Source organism: Montipora capricornis, chromosome 4, assembly GCF_036669925.1.
Source record: "Montipora capricornis isolate CH-2021 chromosome 4, ASM3666992v2, whole genome shotgun sequence".
Classification (NCBI taxonomy): Eukaryota; Metazoa; Cnidaria; class Anthozoa; order Scleractinia; family Acroporidae; genus Montipora; species Montipora capricornis.
Window position 1 is genome coordinate 41,728,457 of NC_090886.1, and position 16,946 is coordinate 41,745,402.

The 16,946-nt window shown below is 38.6% G+C and overlaps 1 protein-coding gene across 4 annotated transcripts in view; it reads left to right on the top strand.

The window, feature by feature from the left end:
• The first annotated feature begins 2,411 nt into the window (after positions 1–2,411).
• The window catches only part of LOC138046989 (diphosphoinositol polyphosphate phosphohydrolase 1-like), a 61,825-nt gene continuing 47,290 nt past the window's right edge, over positions 2,412–16,946 (top strand). For 3 of the 4 annotated variants that reach the window (XM_068893639.1, XM_068893642.1, XM_068893638.1), the window contains exons 1-2: positions 2,412–3,065; positions 4,269–4,379. In XM_068893639.1, the coding sequence (XP_068749740.1) occupies positions 2,961–3,065; positions 4,269–4,379 (216 nt within the window). In that variant the 5' untranslated portion in view covers positions 2,412–2,960. Of the gene's footprint in view, positions 3,066–4,268; positions 4,380–5,077; positions 5,160–5,755; positions 6,067–16,946 lie in introns of those variants that run through there. The other variant, XM_068893641.1, reaches the window with a different exon arrangement.

Sequence of the window (16,946 nt, forward strand, 5' to 3'; positions counted from 1 at the left end):
AACCCCACGGGAGTGAAAGGGTTAACAACAGCTAGATTCACTCAAAAACTATGTCCCCATTAACCCTTTCACTCCCAAGAGTGACACTTATAGATTTTACTCTGTCTAACGCCAGACGATTTTACTCGTCAATGGGGAACCCCACAGGAGTGAAAGGGTTAAAAAATACTTCACAGGTACTTTTAAGTTACTATCGTATAACTTTAGGGGCGTCTTTGATTTAAACTATGTAGCTCGTTTGGCTTAGACTGTAGATACCCAAGCCCGTAATGTAAAAGAAAACTTATATAATAGAGCTGGCTGTCGAACTACACTCTTTTTTTTATAAGAAGTAAGGGCGTCTATAATTTTGGAGCTGAGGCTGCACGTTTTTTTTTTGTTGATGTGATGCTGAAAACGTTCTTAAGATGTTCTTAAATTTACATGCATGGTATAGTATTTTAAGAGTGTATTTAGTGTATTTTCAAGAGTTCAGTGACAAGCTTGGTGGGGAGGAAAGTCACTGTCTGTGAGAATGGCTGGTTTACTGGTACCACTGAGTACTACAACTCAAAGCTGAAAGAATGCAAGGTCAACTTCCTTGATGATAAATCAGACTTTGTTTCACCTGATGACTGATGGTGTTGAAGTTATTTTGGAATGATCATAAATAAGAAAACCGTTGTTGTGATATACAAAATATTCCCTAAGTATTTGGGTTAATTGCGTTTGTTTTCCTTTACTTAATGCTGAATTCATTTAAAATACAAATGGGCACAATATTAGCGTTCTTAATCCACGCTCAGCCTAATGAATTTTCTTAATATGTTCTTAAAAATTTGGTTAATCTCAGCCTCAACGTTCTTATAAAAAAGGTTCTTATAAAAAAAAGAGTGTATACCAAGAATTTGGAATTAAAAGGATTTGTGGAAATATCCACGGCCTCTAAAAGCGAGGGTCCGAATCACGCTATGAAAGCGACAGGTCGTAGTGAATTTTTTGTTGTTAGATAATGATTTCCTCGCGCAAATCGTTAAAAAAACGCCGCCTTGTGAACGCATCTACGTTTAATTGGCACACGCTAGGCCTCGATCCATCCAAAAGCATATTAGAAGCTTTGAAAGTTGAAGACATGGAACTGAATTAAAAATGCCACTGATCGAGATTTGGGATTTGTAGATCAAGCCTTTTGACCTTTCACAGAGACGGAACGATAAGGTTAGCATAGCTGCATGGCGCCGCAGTAAAACACTGAGTAAAAGCAATTCTCCCCTCACCACCAACTTGCCTCTGCTTGGCGTCATGTCGATTGAATTTGTTGGCTTTTCACTCTGCGGAGCATTAGAGTTCTAATTCTCTGATAGATAAGCTTGAGACGTTTAGTGAATATTATTATTTCGTAATGTGAAGATAAATGTTTAAATGTAAAATCGCTGAAGTTACACCTTCCGAAAGCCAAAGAATATAACTTGAACCAATTACATACGTCACTTTTATCATCGCAAAACAGAGCCAAAATTTGCTTTTGACCAATATGGTTCTCCATTACATCTTCATAACACGCGAGGCAAGTCAAAAAGCACCATTTACGCAATATTACTCAAACTGACCTTTGTAATTACGATTTGCATGTGAAAGAACGAGCAACAATGATCAGTCAAGTGACCTGCACTAACTGAGACGATGTGGCAATGTTTAATTTGAAGTGCCGTGTTATAAAACTGTCAATACCGAGACGTACTTCAATCAAACGGCTGTATCATATGAAAATCATACAGTGGGATATAGTTATTGACGTATTTGACACCTAAAAGTGCGATAATTGTGAAATTATTCAATTAGCCTGGACCCAGAGTTGACTCTGCTGGAACAGGCTAGTCCACATCCAGAGTATCTTTCGTGAGCGACCAATTGCAGAACACACTCAGAGTTTATAACAACCTCAATGCTGTCCATAAGTGAAAAGTGTTATTTGTTATTTGATGTGTGAAAAAAATAACAATATAACGTCTCCCTTGGAAAGATGTGAGCTCAATACAGTTAACACTTGAAAATTATCTGTGAAAGCAAATCTAAATTGTCTCATGCCTCTGCCATAATTTGTTCTGTGGAAGTCGAACTACAATGGGAAGAATGTTGACTTGTGTGTTGTGTAATTAAGAGCTGAAAAGAAGGTTGCGTCCTTCAAAAGACTCGAATTATTGTTTTCAAATGATGTTAGAAACACAAGACAGGGTCAAATAGGCGCAGCATTATGCACGGTGTCGCAACTTTCTACGAAGTGGGCGGTCAAATTACAAAAAAACATGTGGCCTTTGTCGATGTAAGCCCAGGCATCTTGTCAAGATTTCTTCGCCTCAGCTACTGACCTCCCGTAAACATACGAAAGCATCAGTAAACCTTTCTGTTCCTAAGCCTTAAACAGTTGGTCATTTATCTCCACTCTCCGTTTGTTTTATCCTGAACCGGCCAAACTTCCGAACGTCCTCGAATTTCATTCCACTGAAAACTGACCGCTGCCATCGTAATTGGTGCAATCTATTTGTGCAAGAAGGTCAATTACCCACAACAAGATACAATTTTGCCTGACGATTGAAATGTTGCAACACGTTGCATGGAAGGTTTGAGCCCAATTAATCGCGCAGCTCGTCGCAGCAGGGTAGCCTAATAGACGCAGCATGTTGCGCGCAACAGTGATGTTGAAAAATGTGGACCTGTTATACAAAGCTACACAAAAAGTATTCGACTGTGGCTTCATTCAATGACCTAAAAAATGTTAATGGGCTTCTTTTTTGCATTTTGTTTATTTCGCAATAAAGATAAATGTTATGATTTGATAGTTACTGAGATCATATTTCACTGTATCCCATTGGTCCGCTCATTTGCGGACTACGTGCTTCGTTAAAGCGCATTGAAGCACAATTTAAGCTTTTTCTATTCCATCCATTCGTTGCACGAGGTTCAGCTCTCCCTTGGCTGCAATGAAAGAAAAGAGGGATTCCGCGAAGAAAGACCGCACTTATGACTCTGAAGGGTACACGCGAAGAGCAGGGTGTTTATGCTTCAAAACAGACAGCGAAAAAGAGGTGTGTAACTTACTTTTTTCACTATTAATAGGCTCGTGAATGTCTAAATCGTACGCGTAAATGTTATTTTTCTGTCACGGTATTGATAATACTAAGTCGATGTAAACGAGCTTACGTTTATTTATTTTCGTTCAGTACTCCGAGCTTTCTCTGCCGACATAGCGGACACAGCAATACAAATGATCCATAATAATGAAGAACAATAAGTGCACACATTTACAATAGCTGCCAGCAGGGCAGGCCGACTTTGTTTTAACAAGTGCAAAGAACACTTCCAATTTTCATAAACTCTGTTGAACAAGCCATAGCCGCTGTTACATAGCCTACGTAGCTAGCGGGAGGCAAATAACAGGTGGAGAGTGGGGAGGGGAGGGGCGCTTTGCAATATTATTTGTCTTCCGCGCTACTTCCCGCGCCAACAATCCCGCCAGTTAATTTTTAAGCAGGCTAACAGTTTCCTCGGGTTGGTATTAGTTACCTCAAAGCAAAGGGAAGATATATGATATGTTATTACATGAAGCCTCTTAAAAACTTTAACCCGAAGACGTTGTCATTGGTTGCTCCCAGTGAAGATTTCATCAGTATTTTACGTTATTAGACTATTTCACGAAATATTAGTGTGCACGCCAAATTTGAGAGACAGGGCTTAACTTGCATATAACTATATTTTTCACAAGATCGTGTGAAGAAAATAGCACTCGTTTACTGATTAGCCTAATCGCTCGTTTCAGTGATTATAGGCCTAAGCACTCTTTAAACAGCTTAGCTTTCAATTTACGGTTTGGTTAACTACACTTTTCACGAGATTATCTTACTGCGTACCGCGTAGCCAGCTTCTAAGACAGCCTTCCATCTTGAATTGAGTATCTTCCGCATACTGCGTAGCCAGCTTCTAAGGTGCCATTTTCAATTCGCAATTAATTGTTACTTGAATAAATTACATACTTCAAATCGAATTTTGTTCGAGTGGCAGGGTATTCTGCAGTTTCTTCTCAGCCACTCTGTGTGGGGCGTGCGTGTCACAGCGCTTTGAACCCTGTTATCATTTTTGTATGTCAACACTCAGTTCACACAAGGATTCACGTAGGGTTCTCGCAGTGACATTTAAATACACAAGCCTGGCAACAGTGAAATAGTCAGCCAACTTTCAATCATAGCTTTTCTCTCTCAGAGCCCTTCAGTTATATTGGGTTTTTTAATCAGGTTTTGTTGGTGACAAGTAAGGGGTCTCCGGACAAGTGGATTGTACCAGCTGGAGGGGTAGAGAATGGAGAACAGTATGATGAAGCAGCCGTTCGAGAAGCGTTGGAAGAAGTAAGTTGGTCCAACTTCAAGCTTAAACAGACCTTAAAACCAATTTCAATGAAACGACACATTTTGAATTCAGTTGTGTCCATGGGCAAGTTTAGTTTAGATAGCTTAGACAATAGAAGAGACTACTTGCGTAACAAATGTAAGACTCAAATAAAGTCTCCCGGCCACCCTTCACATCATCTGTTACCTAGCCCACTCTTGAATGAGCCTAAGTATTATCTAAGGCGTAACTCGCAAAATTACTATCTTTTTAAGAACACGATAGCTTGTAGGACGAAGAGAGCGGAGAACTTTTTTACGTTTAGATATTTTAGTTAGTATTCTTAATTGATGATTCTACTATTTTCACTGTAATTATTAGTTGTTAATTCTATTATTATTAGTATTACACTTGTAAATCCTAGCTCGTTAATTCAGTTTTTCTACTGCAAAGCAAAATTAAGGATGATTAATTTGTAACGCATTCCCGCACTAAACGAGGTCTGTTGGTCTGTGTTGTTAACCTTTTTTACTCAATTAAAGACCATTCTTTGCACACTTTGCTTTCACTGAAGATGCTATGTTACCATAATTTTGTTACGAATTTACATGTCACGCATGAATAGCATATTCAAAACTGAAGATTATTATGCATTTAACACACTGAAACTTCCTGTTTATTATTCAACCAAGTCTATGGTCATTTGTTTTCATTCAAGGATGACATAAGCAGAAAAAGAACAATGCTTTATTTTCTGATCGTAAAAGAAGAGCTTGAAGTGTGGCAAGATGCAGCTCAGGGTCAGTTACAATATCTCTCAGCATTATATTGCTTATTTACAATCGTGTTAGACGCCCTTTATGACAACATGAGGCGCGTGTCATTGTATGCACACCTTGCGAACGTACTGTTTTACTGTCCGTTGTTTTCGGCATTTATAATGACAACCAAGTGTAAACACAACACGTTTTTTAACAGTCCCGCCGTCAAAACTTGTTGTACGCAAAAAAGAACAATCTGCCCATAACGTTTTGAACTAAGAAATTATATGGTTGCCAAGTTTCATGCCTTGACAGTTTTTGATTTAGGGGTCCGGTGCAAAGCCTGAAATGAGCCTAAGAAACTGATCGAGGAACGTTCGTTAATCGAACACTGCCACTAACTTGTCTGTCGTTGTTCGAATTTCATTATTTTTTTGCTTTTTCTTCTCTTGTTAATGTTTTAAAAGTGCAGTTCAGCTTTTTGGAAGAGAGGAAATGGCTTTTAGGTTCTTTTTTTTGATAATCGAGCAGCATCAGTGCTCTAAAAGATTTTGAGTCAGTTTCAGCTCGGGCCTCTCCCTTGTTCAAGTGTCCAAGGTGCTCTGCCGTGACTAAAGTTTATGTCCTACTTTCAGGTGGTCGCAGAAGAGCTTGGTTTTCGGTCCACAAAGCCTGGGATTTGCTCTCTCACAGACCTTGTCAGCAGTCTTATCTGAGCAAAGTTATCCATTCACATTCAAACTCAGAGCCTGTGAAATGGTCTAGTTGGACATTAACAAAAAGGCCTTCACACTGTCCTACTGTATAAATCTGTCCACTCTTGAAGTTGAAATTAAGAAGTGAATAGAAACATCCCACAAATTTAATTATTTCAAATTTATATTGACAAGGAACGAGGCAAATGAGGCTTAAAATTGTAAATAGTTAATTGACACGCTTCAGACTCGGTTGGTTAAGTCTTAATGTTTCGCGATTTGTAAAATTATTGTATTCATGTTTGAAAGGGCCCTCATTATTAAAAGTACTTGTGTTTAATTTAGTTCCTGTTCTCTTTCTTGCAGTTGATTTGATTTAATTACACGGATTTCTAAGCTCACGGACCAACATTAATACCCCTCGATTACCATGTGGCTCTTTCATTTTTTACTTGCCCAATGCACCATTACTATTCCTAATCAAATCCAACTAATGTTCTCTTATGACAAACCCGATAAATGTCTTGTGGTGCGGTATATCTGAAAATTATTTTTCCAGATAAAAAGGGCGGCTGGGCGAAGAGTAGTCTGAATTGAGTTATAGCACTGAGAGCGCTAAGCTGGCCGTGGAACCTTTCCAACTATGACACAGTCACTGGCATCCTCCACACCGACGAGGCAGTAAAGAGTCGTCTGCCTATTGTGACTCAAAAATGTTCATTTTACGCAAGCGCATTTAACTACGTAACATACAGGCTCCCCCATCGCTCTAAATGACAACAAAGCTTAAAAGGGCTTGAGAGTCCAAGGCATAAAAATATGGCAATTAATTCACTTTTTCCTGTCTTGAAAACGGTTTTAGAAATCCAGACCAGCTTTTCAGAGGAGGGAAAAGGTCTTTCCGATTTTTTTCCGAGAAATGAGGACCGAGGACCACAACTTTATCAACAACTCTAGTTCACTGTCACGTGTTACCCTCGTAGAAAAGGACTTTTAACTTTATCTTTGTATGCTCACAGAACTAAATTATTACTCCCCTCCTCAATTAGAGTGGCTCTTTCTTTTTGCACTCGCCCAATGCACCATTTTTCTTCCAATTGATTCTAAGCACTATTCACTTGTGTCAAACCTGCCAAAAAATGAAATTTCTAGTGGTGAGGGCTATTTCCTAAAGTATATCCGCAAAGCGCCTTTTTCCAACGAAAGAATTAAAGGGTTGGGCGAAGAGTAGTCTGAATTGAGTTATAGCACTGAGAGCGCTACCTCGCTAATTGAACTGACTAAGCTGGCCGTGGAACCTTTCCAACTATGACACAGTCACTGGCATCCTCCACACCGACGAGGCAGTATAGAGTCGTCTGCCTATTGTGACTCATCAAGCCTGTTTCTGGTGATCCACTTCCCTTTTCAGAGAATATCCATCTAGAAATGCTTGGGCCTTTGTCTCAGACCTTCCCAGGGGCATTGGCAGGAACGTGAGTTCCTCGTATGTGGCCCCTTAAGCGAGCTTTCACCCAACCCGTCCTTAGTCTTGTTCAGTTGACCTATTTATAGTGTCACATGTTGATTGTCGCTCAATTGTGGGATTATTCATTCTGTTTAATATGTTTAATATGTGTGCAGTCAAGCCATTCCATTTAAAATGGTCTTTCGTCTAGTTTACAAACACAAAAGGTCTTTACTAGTGTGCTGTTTTAGCCTCACTCCGGTAATGTTCATTTTACGCATGCGCATTTGACTACGTAACATACAGGCTCCCCCATCGATCTAAATGACAACAAAGCTTAAAAGGGTTTGAGTCCAAGGCATAAAAATATGGCAATTAATTCACTTTTTCCTGTCTTGAAAACGGTTTTAGAAATCCAGACCAACTTTTTAGACGAGGGGAAAGGTCTTTCCGATTTTTTTTTTTCAGAGAAACGAGGACCGAGGACCACAACTTTATCAACAACTCTAGTTCACTGTCACGTGTTACCCTCGTAGAAAAGGACTTTTAACTTTATCTTTGTATGCTCACAGAACTAAATTATTACTCCCCTCCTCGATTAGAGTGGCTCTTTCTTTTTGCACTCGCCCAATGCATCATTTTTCTTCCCATTTGATTCTAAGCACTATTCACTTATGTCAAACCTGCCCAAAAATGAAACTCCTAGTGCTGAGGGCTATTTCCTAAAGCATATCTGCAAAATACCTGTTTCCAACGAAAGAATTAAAGGGTTGGGCGAAGAGTAGTCTGAATTGAGTTAAACCCTGTTTCTATTTAAACCCCAAAGGAGAATTATATGTATGTTTTATAAAGGAGATTACGTTTTAATGGGGTGAGGAAGAAACAATACAGTAAAAACTGAATTGTGCCTCTTTACAATAAAATCAAATATGCGACTACAATTAAAATGTATTTTTATCTGCTTAAAAGTTTTTTTAGTCAATGAAATTACTCTTTCGAGCTCTTAAGATTAAAGATTTTCCAAATCTTAGGGTCTTAATTAACACTCGGCTGAGCCAACCCCCTCTGCTTTCTTAACTCGCACGGACTATTACTTGATGGAGCTGGTTGGAGGCTAAAAATCTTTTAAGAATTAAGGACTACTTACAATAGATTGAAATAGCTGTTCTGTTAATATATAAGCTCTCCTGGTGGGCCCGAATGGGCTCCAGCCCTGCAAGCTGAAGGGCGTCTGAGTAATGCACCCTGAGAAAAATACATGATAGGGCCCTCCTTTGCTCGCTTTCTAGCTTCATTATAGGGAAATTATTGTTTACATTTTTGCCTCATTAGCACAGGGCTAACGTTTTTTAATCAGTCAGCCCAGAATAGTCTAAAGTACTCAAAACAGGCCATTTCCGAGTTCTTGCCTGGCTCCTCTTCAAAGCGAGGCTAAGTGCGAAGTTTTGTTATGAAAATTAGTTTTCATTCTTATGTAAAGTAGAACTAATTACAACCACAAAACCTTCGCACTTAAACTCGCTTTGAAGAGGAGGTAGACATGAACTCGGAAATGGCCTATTGAAAAGTGCGTCGCATAATCAATGAGCTATCTCTGAAAATCTGAACCCGATATGCCAGATATAATCTCTGAGCAATGATGCTTCGAAAAAAATTCGAAATTTTACAAAGAATGTATGGGAAGATTAAGGCCTTTGCCACCCAATAATTTATCATATTTTGATGGCTAATGACTGGCTCGTTATCAAAGCTAAAGGGCTGAAAATTGGGAGATTTAACTAAGTTTAACAAGTTCTTACCTTTTGCCGGAAGTCAATTTGTAAATAACAGGATGCCTTCTGTGAACAAACTCACATGCTAATGCAACAAAATGTAAACAAAGACGTCAGTAAAGTTTCCCTCAATTATTCTCGCCTTCATCCTTAATTATTCATGTTATATCTCACTTTGTTACACTATTTATTGCTCAACTTTAGTTTATTTCTCATTTGTCAACTGACGATGGATGATGTTTCATCCGAAACATGTATTGATTAAATATGAATTTCAAAAACATCGTATGGATCATGAAAGCGATATCTTACTTCGTGCTGCTAAGAAGTTTTGGAAAAAATAGGTATAGTTAAAGTCTTTAATTATTATGTACACTGAATAAATAACCATTTATGGCAATGCAACAGGAGGCAACACCCTTCAGAACTTAATGAAATAATTTTGGGCCTTTTCTACCAGCGGGGTTTTTCGAAAAAATGAAAATAAAAGATCGTGAGAGAAGTGCAGTTACATTCACTTTTTTCAAGTCAAAACAAATGCAAGCACTAAGCAAGTTATGCTAAAAATATTTATACAATAGACTAATTTCGATATATTAAAATTCAGTCCTAAACAAAAGGCATCATCTCGAGGCTCTGGGGGAATAAAAAGAACGATTTATATGAGTTTATTACCCAGAGCCTCGAGATGATGCCTTTTGTTTAGGACTGAATTTTAATATGTCGAAATATCGGTTACCAGAGGTTATGTTGACATTCTATTTAAATTGCAAATAATTCACAAAATTATTCATCATTTATCATCTAGTCTATAACGCTTCCGTACAACCACCGTGGTTCTCGCCGAACGCTTCGTTTTTCTTTCACTTTGTGCCTTGACTGGTGAAACGATAAATTGGTCCCAGCTACTGGTCTGTTCATGACAAAAGCTACAGGATTTGTGCGAATGAAATTCAAAGAAAACAAATAAGAAAAACGTTGAAATATCGACAAACAGGCATGTTTACGTGAGCTCATTTCTTTGGGACCCTTTGGGGGAGGGCAAGTTCAGGTTCTGTATGTAACGCCTACTATTCCTGATAAGAGATAGCGATATTTTTTGTTTTGACGTCACATTCTTTTGATATTCAAATGCAAACCACGGAACAAAAGAAGTCATTGTTTCAACAGCTAATTAGGTTCTGGTTGGCATACTAATAACAATGGATGACGTCACGAAAAGTATCGCTATTGAACTGAGAAGCAGTAAGGTCTTCTAGGGGTATTGTTTATTTATTTTATTTTATTTACACTTTATTTAAATAAGCTGGCACGGAATAGTTGAGGTAACTAATGAACTTGTGGCCCTCTATCTAAAAATTCTTATAATAGAAAGTGTACATAGAAATGTGAAAGCTAAAAATACAATGTACGTTAAATTCTAACATGACTATCAATAAAACTAAGAATATCCATCTGATAAGAAGACGAATTGTAAATAAAAATAAAACATGGCTTGAGAGCCAATAATGAATCAAATGTTAAACTATAAAATGGTGAAGTTTCCGTTGTAGATAAAAAAAGATTGTTTCTAAAATTGTTCTTAAAAGACTCTAATGATACAGAATCCCTGAGTTATAGACTTAAGCTGTTCCACAGTTGACAAGTAGTAACTGCGAATGATCTACCGCCTTCAGTCACACGATGAAATCTTGGACAAATAAAATTAGTGTTAATATATCTTGTAGCACGATTGTGTTGCTGACTATTGAGTATTAAAGAGCCTTCAGTATATAAGGGTACTTCACCCTTGATACGTTTTTACGCAACACAGCATTTAGCTATTTCGATTCCTGATAAAAAGGAAACCACTGAAGTCTATTGAACAGCTTGACACTAGACGCCTGATTGTCAGCATCAGAAATTACCCTGGCCGCTCGTTTTTGCAACTTCAATACACGACCTAGATTCTCCTTGTCACAGCTAGTCCAAAAAATACAGCTAGTCCGAAATACAGCGGTTGTTAATTCAATAAAATGTGATCTCGGTAGTCTAGATGTTAATGCAGAGTTCAGACCTTTTGGTTCAAAATGCTAAAATAGGTTGCAATTGGTAACCCATCGATTTGAGAAATTTTGGTTTTGGTTATGAAGTCATCGTACGATCGTTCTTCCGTTCGTTCAACTCTTCATGTAAGTCAGTAAGCGAAATGTCGCACTGCTGGAACACGTTTTTTTGGCGGGAGATTTGCATTTGCTGGAACCCGCGTATTTTTGGCGGGAAGTTGCTTGATGGGCGTATTGCATTTCTGCATAACATTAATGCATATTTTTCTGCATTTGACACCGAGTAAACAAACAAAAAAATTCAAAGGAAACCAAGTATTTTTTTTTTCATATCTTGTACAACAAAGAAACAAGAAAGAAAGAAAGAAAAACAGCAAGCAGGCCACAGGTAAGCACAAGAAAACAGGCGAAATATCAGTGACACACAAAGGGACAGAGAGTAAGAAAAGAGCCTGAATTATAGTGATTAGTAGCATAAGAAAGATCAAGCACGAACACGAAAAAACAAGCTGAATAATGGTGACGAAAAACGGTGAAAAGAGCAAGGGAAAATAATCTTATTTTTAGTAATGAGCAGGCCGGACTGGCCGTATGGAAAGCAGACTACTTACAAAAATTTAACTGAAACATAAATAAATATTAATTGAGGAGCTTCGCTTCCAGGCTTGCCGATATAAATATGTATGTAAATGAATGCATTTTTAAAAGCTATTCATGTATTTCTTTATTAATCTTACATTTAGGTGATTTGTTAAGTACGCACAGTGTTATCTAAAATTTTCAAACTTAATTAAATAGACTTTCTCAGTTACTAGAATGGAATAGGAAAGCAGATTATTATTGGCAAACCATGTTCACTGTCTTGATGGGCTCAATGTAAAGGACCGTTTTAGTAGAACATTACAAAGCTAATTCGATGCCTTGCAGAGTCTAATAGAAAGAAAATAAATCACACAACGTTGTGCTTACTTATTTCAGTTTTCGTTCACTTAATTAGAAACGAAAAGATTGTGGCTTCCAGAAAATGCTCCATACAAATGAGGAAATGAAGAAGTACAACCAGATCGATCAGAAAAACGTTATCAAGCTTCGATCCTCAAAAGGTAATCAACAAACGCTATTTTAACACATTCTCAAAAGGCGAATTATGCACCAAGATATTTTGAGGGTTTTAGTTTTTATAAGGTGGGAAGCAAACTCAGCCAATCAGATTGAAGGATTAAGGCGAACGATAATTCTCAGAAGAAGAAATCTGCATCCCGATAAGGTAGCAAAAATCCTAGCTCTATGAGTGGGTAATTTAGGTCACGTGATCAAATTTACAATCCGATTGGTTAAATTGGCTTCCACCTTATTTTTAAATCCTTTGATAAGTACGTTTTTTGAAAGAAAGGGAACAGCTAGGCGCGAATTGATGTCTGATTCCACGTTTAAACGCTCGCCTGTATTTAGGAATTCTCCAAGCATAAATGAACGGATTGAAAACACAGTTTACTAAAACGATCGTCCTTGACAACGCAAAACAAACGCGAAAATTTCGCGTCCCTGAGAGAGAAAGTCTAATAGCAGACATGTTTACACTGATATAATAAGGCATGGAGGTTAGGTAAAATAAGACAAGAACCAACAGAATGCCTGACAACAATTTCCGCTCGCTGTTTCTGCGAATACAGGTACTCTGGTTAGTTCGAGTAACAGATAAATTTCCTACTGTATTTCGATTATGAAAACGGAGAGCAGTGTATGTTTTCCAGTAAACCACAGGAAGAATAATTAAAGGTAGTGTTACATGAACATGACAATAAAGGAGAACGAACACACGATAGGAAACTGCCAGCGAAAGACAAGCGAACAATATGGAATAAATCCAAGTGAAGACCAAAAACACTTTGACTCTCAAATTGTTAAAGCAGGCTTTATGACGGAGCGGCGAAGATATTGCGTGAAAACGTTCCACAGACATTGCAGATATTGTGCAGATGGACACTATACATGTGACAATCCCGAAGGTACTTATCACAATTCTAGCTCCATAAAGGTCTTCTCTTGTTCTTCTGTTTAACAAACTGATGTTGTAATAAATGCCTCCGCAGCCAGGCACAACTGCGGCTAACAAATCGCACACTCCTAAATTTACCACCAATAGCGACACTGGTGAATCCCGTACCCGATACACAACAGGATTTCGGAAGACTGCAATCAGGAAAACCGCGTTGGAAATCACCGCTGATATTGCAACCACAAATATCAAAATAATCTGTGGTAGATAATAAAAATGCTTGCTAAACTTGTGGTAAGATGTTAAATTCGCCTCACTTGAATTGACAGGGGCACCCAACGTCAATTTTCGAAAAATACCTGTTCGGAAGACAATTGAGCATTGTACTGCAAAAATACAAGTTTGGGTCACTCTTATGAACTCAGCAAGCGGATCAAAGAGCAACTGATTTGTGGCGAATATTCTTCTTCCGTATGTTATACTTGGGAGATCAGATTAGAAGTAATCTTGTGTTTTGTTAACCCTTTGTTGACGAGTGATTTGTACAAGCCATAGGGTTATCAATCGAGAACTCTTAAAACTAAAGACACTTAGCTTTTTCGGAAAGTCTAACCTGCATAAGACGATAACTGAAGTCCCTCATTTAAATTGGAGGTCGAACCTACGTCCAGTCGAATTCTTTTCCGGATGCTCTACAACTGACCTATCAGTGACCAAGAAAACGCAATTTTACCGGTCGTATGATGTCTCTTACACAATTTGTAGAAGTTCAAAGGAATCATTAGGCTACAAATGTTTGTACTAAGGAAGCCACTTTTTAAAAAAAACTTAGGAAGAGCCAAGAAAAGCCTTTCAGAAGGACGTTATCCGGAAAACAGATGACGATTTCCCAAAGTGTTTAGAAATAAGAATACTTCACAGCAGCTGCTGAGATTTTTCATAATATCAACCAAGAAAGCAGCATTTCGACGAGAAATTTAAAGAGGTCCCTCTTTCATTTTCTCTTGCTAGCGACTAACTCAAGAAGCCGCACAGACCTGTGATTGGGACGACCATAAACAATGTGTACATCCAATGTGTACGTCACTATCACCGACCAATCAAATGCCGGAATTATGCGCCTTTGACAAGCGCGCACGCTCTCGGCAGAGAGCGTTGAATGGACTTTGACCGGTTGATGGATGTTGCCTTAGTTCACAAGTAACATGGGTTACATTCCGTCGGCATTGTACTGCACCGGCCTCAACGACAAATATAAAGGGAATTTGTTTAAATGGTGTTGTAAGCTTGTCATCTCTTTCTTGGTTGAGTTGTACTTTATCACCTTCTTGGCTGTCATTTCTGCAAGTATTTTTCCTTGTACTCTGCATACATTCTGCCTTTATCCTTCCTCTCGCTGTCAGAGAGAGATGTGGCCAGCTGGCAAATTTTTATCGCAAAAGTGGCAGGATTTTGTCTGCAAGGACAAAATGCGCGTTACCAATAATCGCAAATATCGCAAGAATAACAAAATTCCACAAAAAAGAAGGAAACAAAAATCAAAGGGGTCCTTGGCAAGATGAAAACTGATATCGCAAAAGCCGCAAGGATTTCCCTTTTTTTCCTTCTCTTTGTGAAATTTGTTATTCTAAGCTTACTTGCGATTATTGGTAACGCGCATTTGGTCCTCGCAGACAAAATCCTTGCGACTTTTGCAATATTTCTTTCATTGCTAGCTGGGAAATTTTTGCTAAACGATTACAATCTTGAGATATTTGTTATTTTGCAATGTCTGTGATTTTTGTAAGCGGGCATTATGTCCTTGCAGACGAGAACTTTGCAATTATTGAAGGTAACTCTTTGCAAAAAAACGTTTGCTAACGCTTTCAACCTGGACATAAGTACGCTGTCACGATCTCTGAATTCTTCTTGACTGTGAAACTCCTGAAGCCGTAGTAGTTTCGTTCTGATCTTTCTTCTAAATAGTAACACAATAGTAACTTAGCAGGAATATTTCCTGTAGTTGAATGTGGTGTGCTGCGTGCGATACAACATCAAGAATTTATCCATCTCTGACCTTCAGTCACGACCATGTACTTGACGGAGCAATTCTTAGGTGTTTCGGGATACTGCGATTTTGTGTTTTGTCTGTAGCCATTAAGGTGTTGTTCGTCTATGTTCGATTCCATTTTCCCCGGGGAAAGTTTGATGTGATTGCTGACAAACTGCGGTCCATTATCGGTCCTTAAATAACGAGGAGGGCCATGAGTGACAAACATTAGTCTTGGACATTAGTGATCGTACGATCTTCTCACTTGTGGTTGACTAAGAATCTGCTGTATTTGACGACTACAACAGATATGTAATCCCCAGAAGGTAGTGGGTCCAACAGGTCAGCGACTAGATGTTGCCAGAGTGCAGACGGAAGATCTGTTCGACTCATAGGCTCAGGTTTTAAACTAAGGCTGCTAAACAAGCTGACAGCCTTCACAAGTTTTACAAATTTCAAGCAAAGACACAAATGACCGTCATCGTCACCAAAATGTAGGATTCCCAGAGATTCCAAACAAATAAGTAAAATTACCATTAGCCATTCGTGTAATTGCCAGTTTTAAGACCGTTTATTCCTCAGGACGCCGTTTGGTATTGTTACATGGAGTTAGGTCTCGAAGTCGCATACGAACAAAGTTCTTTAAGTATTAATATACAAAGCTTTCAAGGTAGAGCGAGTTTCAATTGAGTGTCGTAAAACCAAAAGTAATTAATTTGGCCAATCAAAAAGGATGGAGACAATCCAGTAAACCAATCAAAACTCGAAGTAATTACACGTAGCCGACACAAAGCGCGGGAAAATGTGCACGCTTGAGCCATGATTGGTTTTGGTTTTACTTCTGATTGGTCGAAAAATAGCGCGAGAACTTTGAGCCAATCACTGAGTGAAGTAATGCAAAACCAAAGCAATTCGCTAATTACTTTGGGCACTCAATTGAAAACCGCTCTATCACCGTTGGCAACACGACATGTGTTCCTGTTAATTGTAGAGTTCTTTTTTCCATCATCATACCACGAACCGTCCGCACAGTGTTCATCCTCCTACAGCAGCCACATCGACCAAAGACTTCCTTAAATGCACGCCTGTATTTAGGAATTCTCCAAGAATAAATGAATGGATTAAAAACACAGTTTACTAAAATGATTCTACTTGAGAAACTCAGAAAAATTTCAAAGCTTCTCGTCTCTGCAAGGGATGGTCTAAGAGCATATATGTTTAGAGCGACGTAAAAAGGCATGAAGGTTACGTAAAATAAGACAACAACCAACAGAATGGCTGACAACAATTTCCGCTCGCTGTTTCTGTCAATACAAATCCTCTTGTCCCTTCGAGCAACAGTCAAATTTCCTACTTTATTCTGGTTATGGAAACGGAGAGCAGTGAATGTCTTCCAGTTAACCACAGGTAGAATAATTAAAGGTAGTGTTACATGAACATGGCAATAAAGGAGAAAAAACACACGATAGGAAAGTGCCATCGAAAGACAAGCGAACGATATGGAGTAAATCCAACTCAAGGCTAAAAATGCTTTGATTCTTAAATGGTTATAGCGAGCTCTGTGACGGAGAGGCGAAGATATTGCGTGAAAACGTTCCAGAGACATAGCAGATATTGTACAGGTGGACACGATACATGTGATAACCCCGAAGGTACTTATTATAATTCTAGCTCCATTAAGGTCTTCTCTTGCTCTTCCTCTTAACAAACTGAGATTGTAATAGATTCCTCCGCAGCCAGGCACAACTGCGGCTAACAAATCGCACACTCCTAAATTTATTACCAATAGCGACACTGGTGAATCTCGTACCTGATACCGAACAGGATTTCGGAAGACTG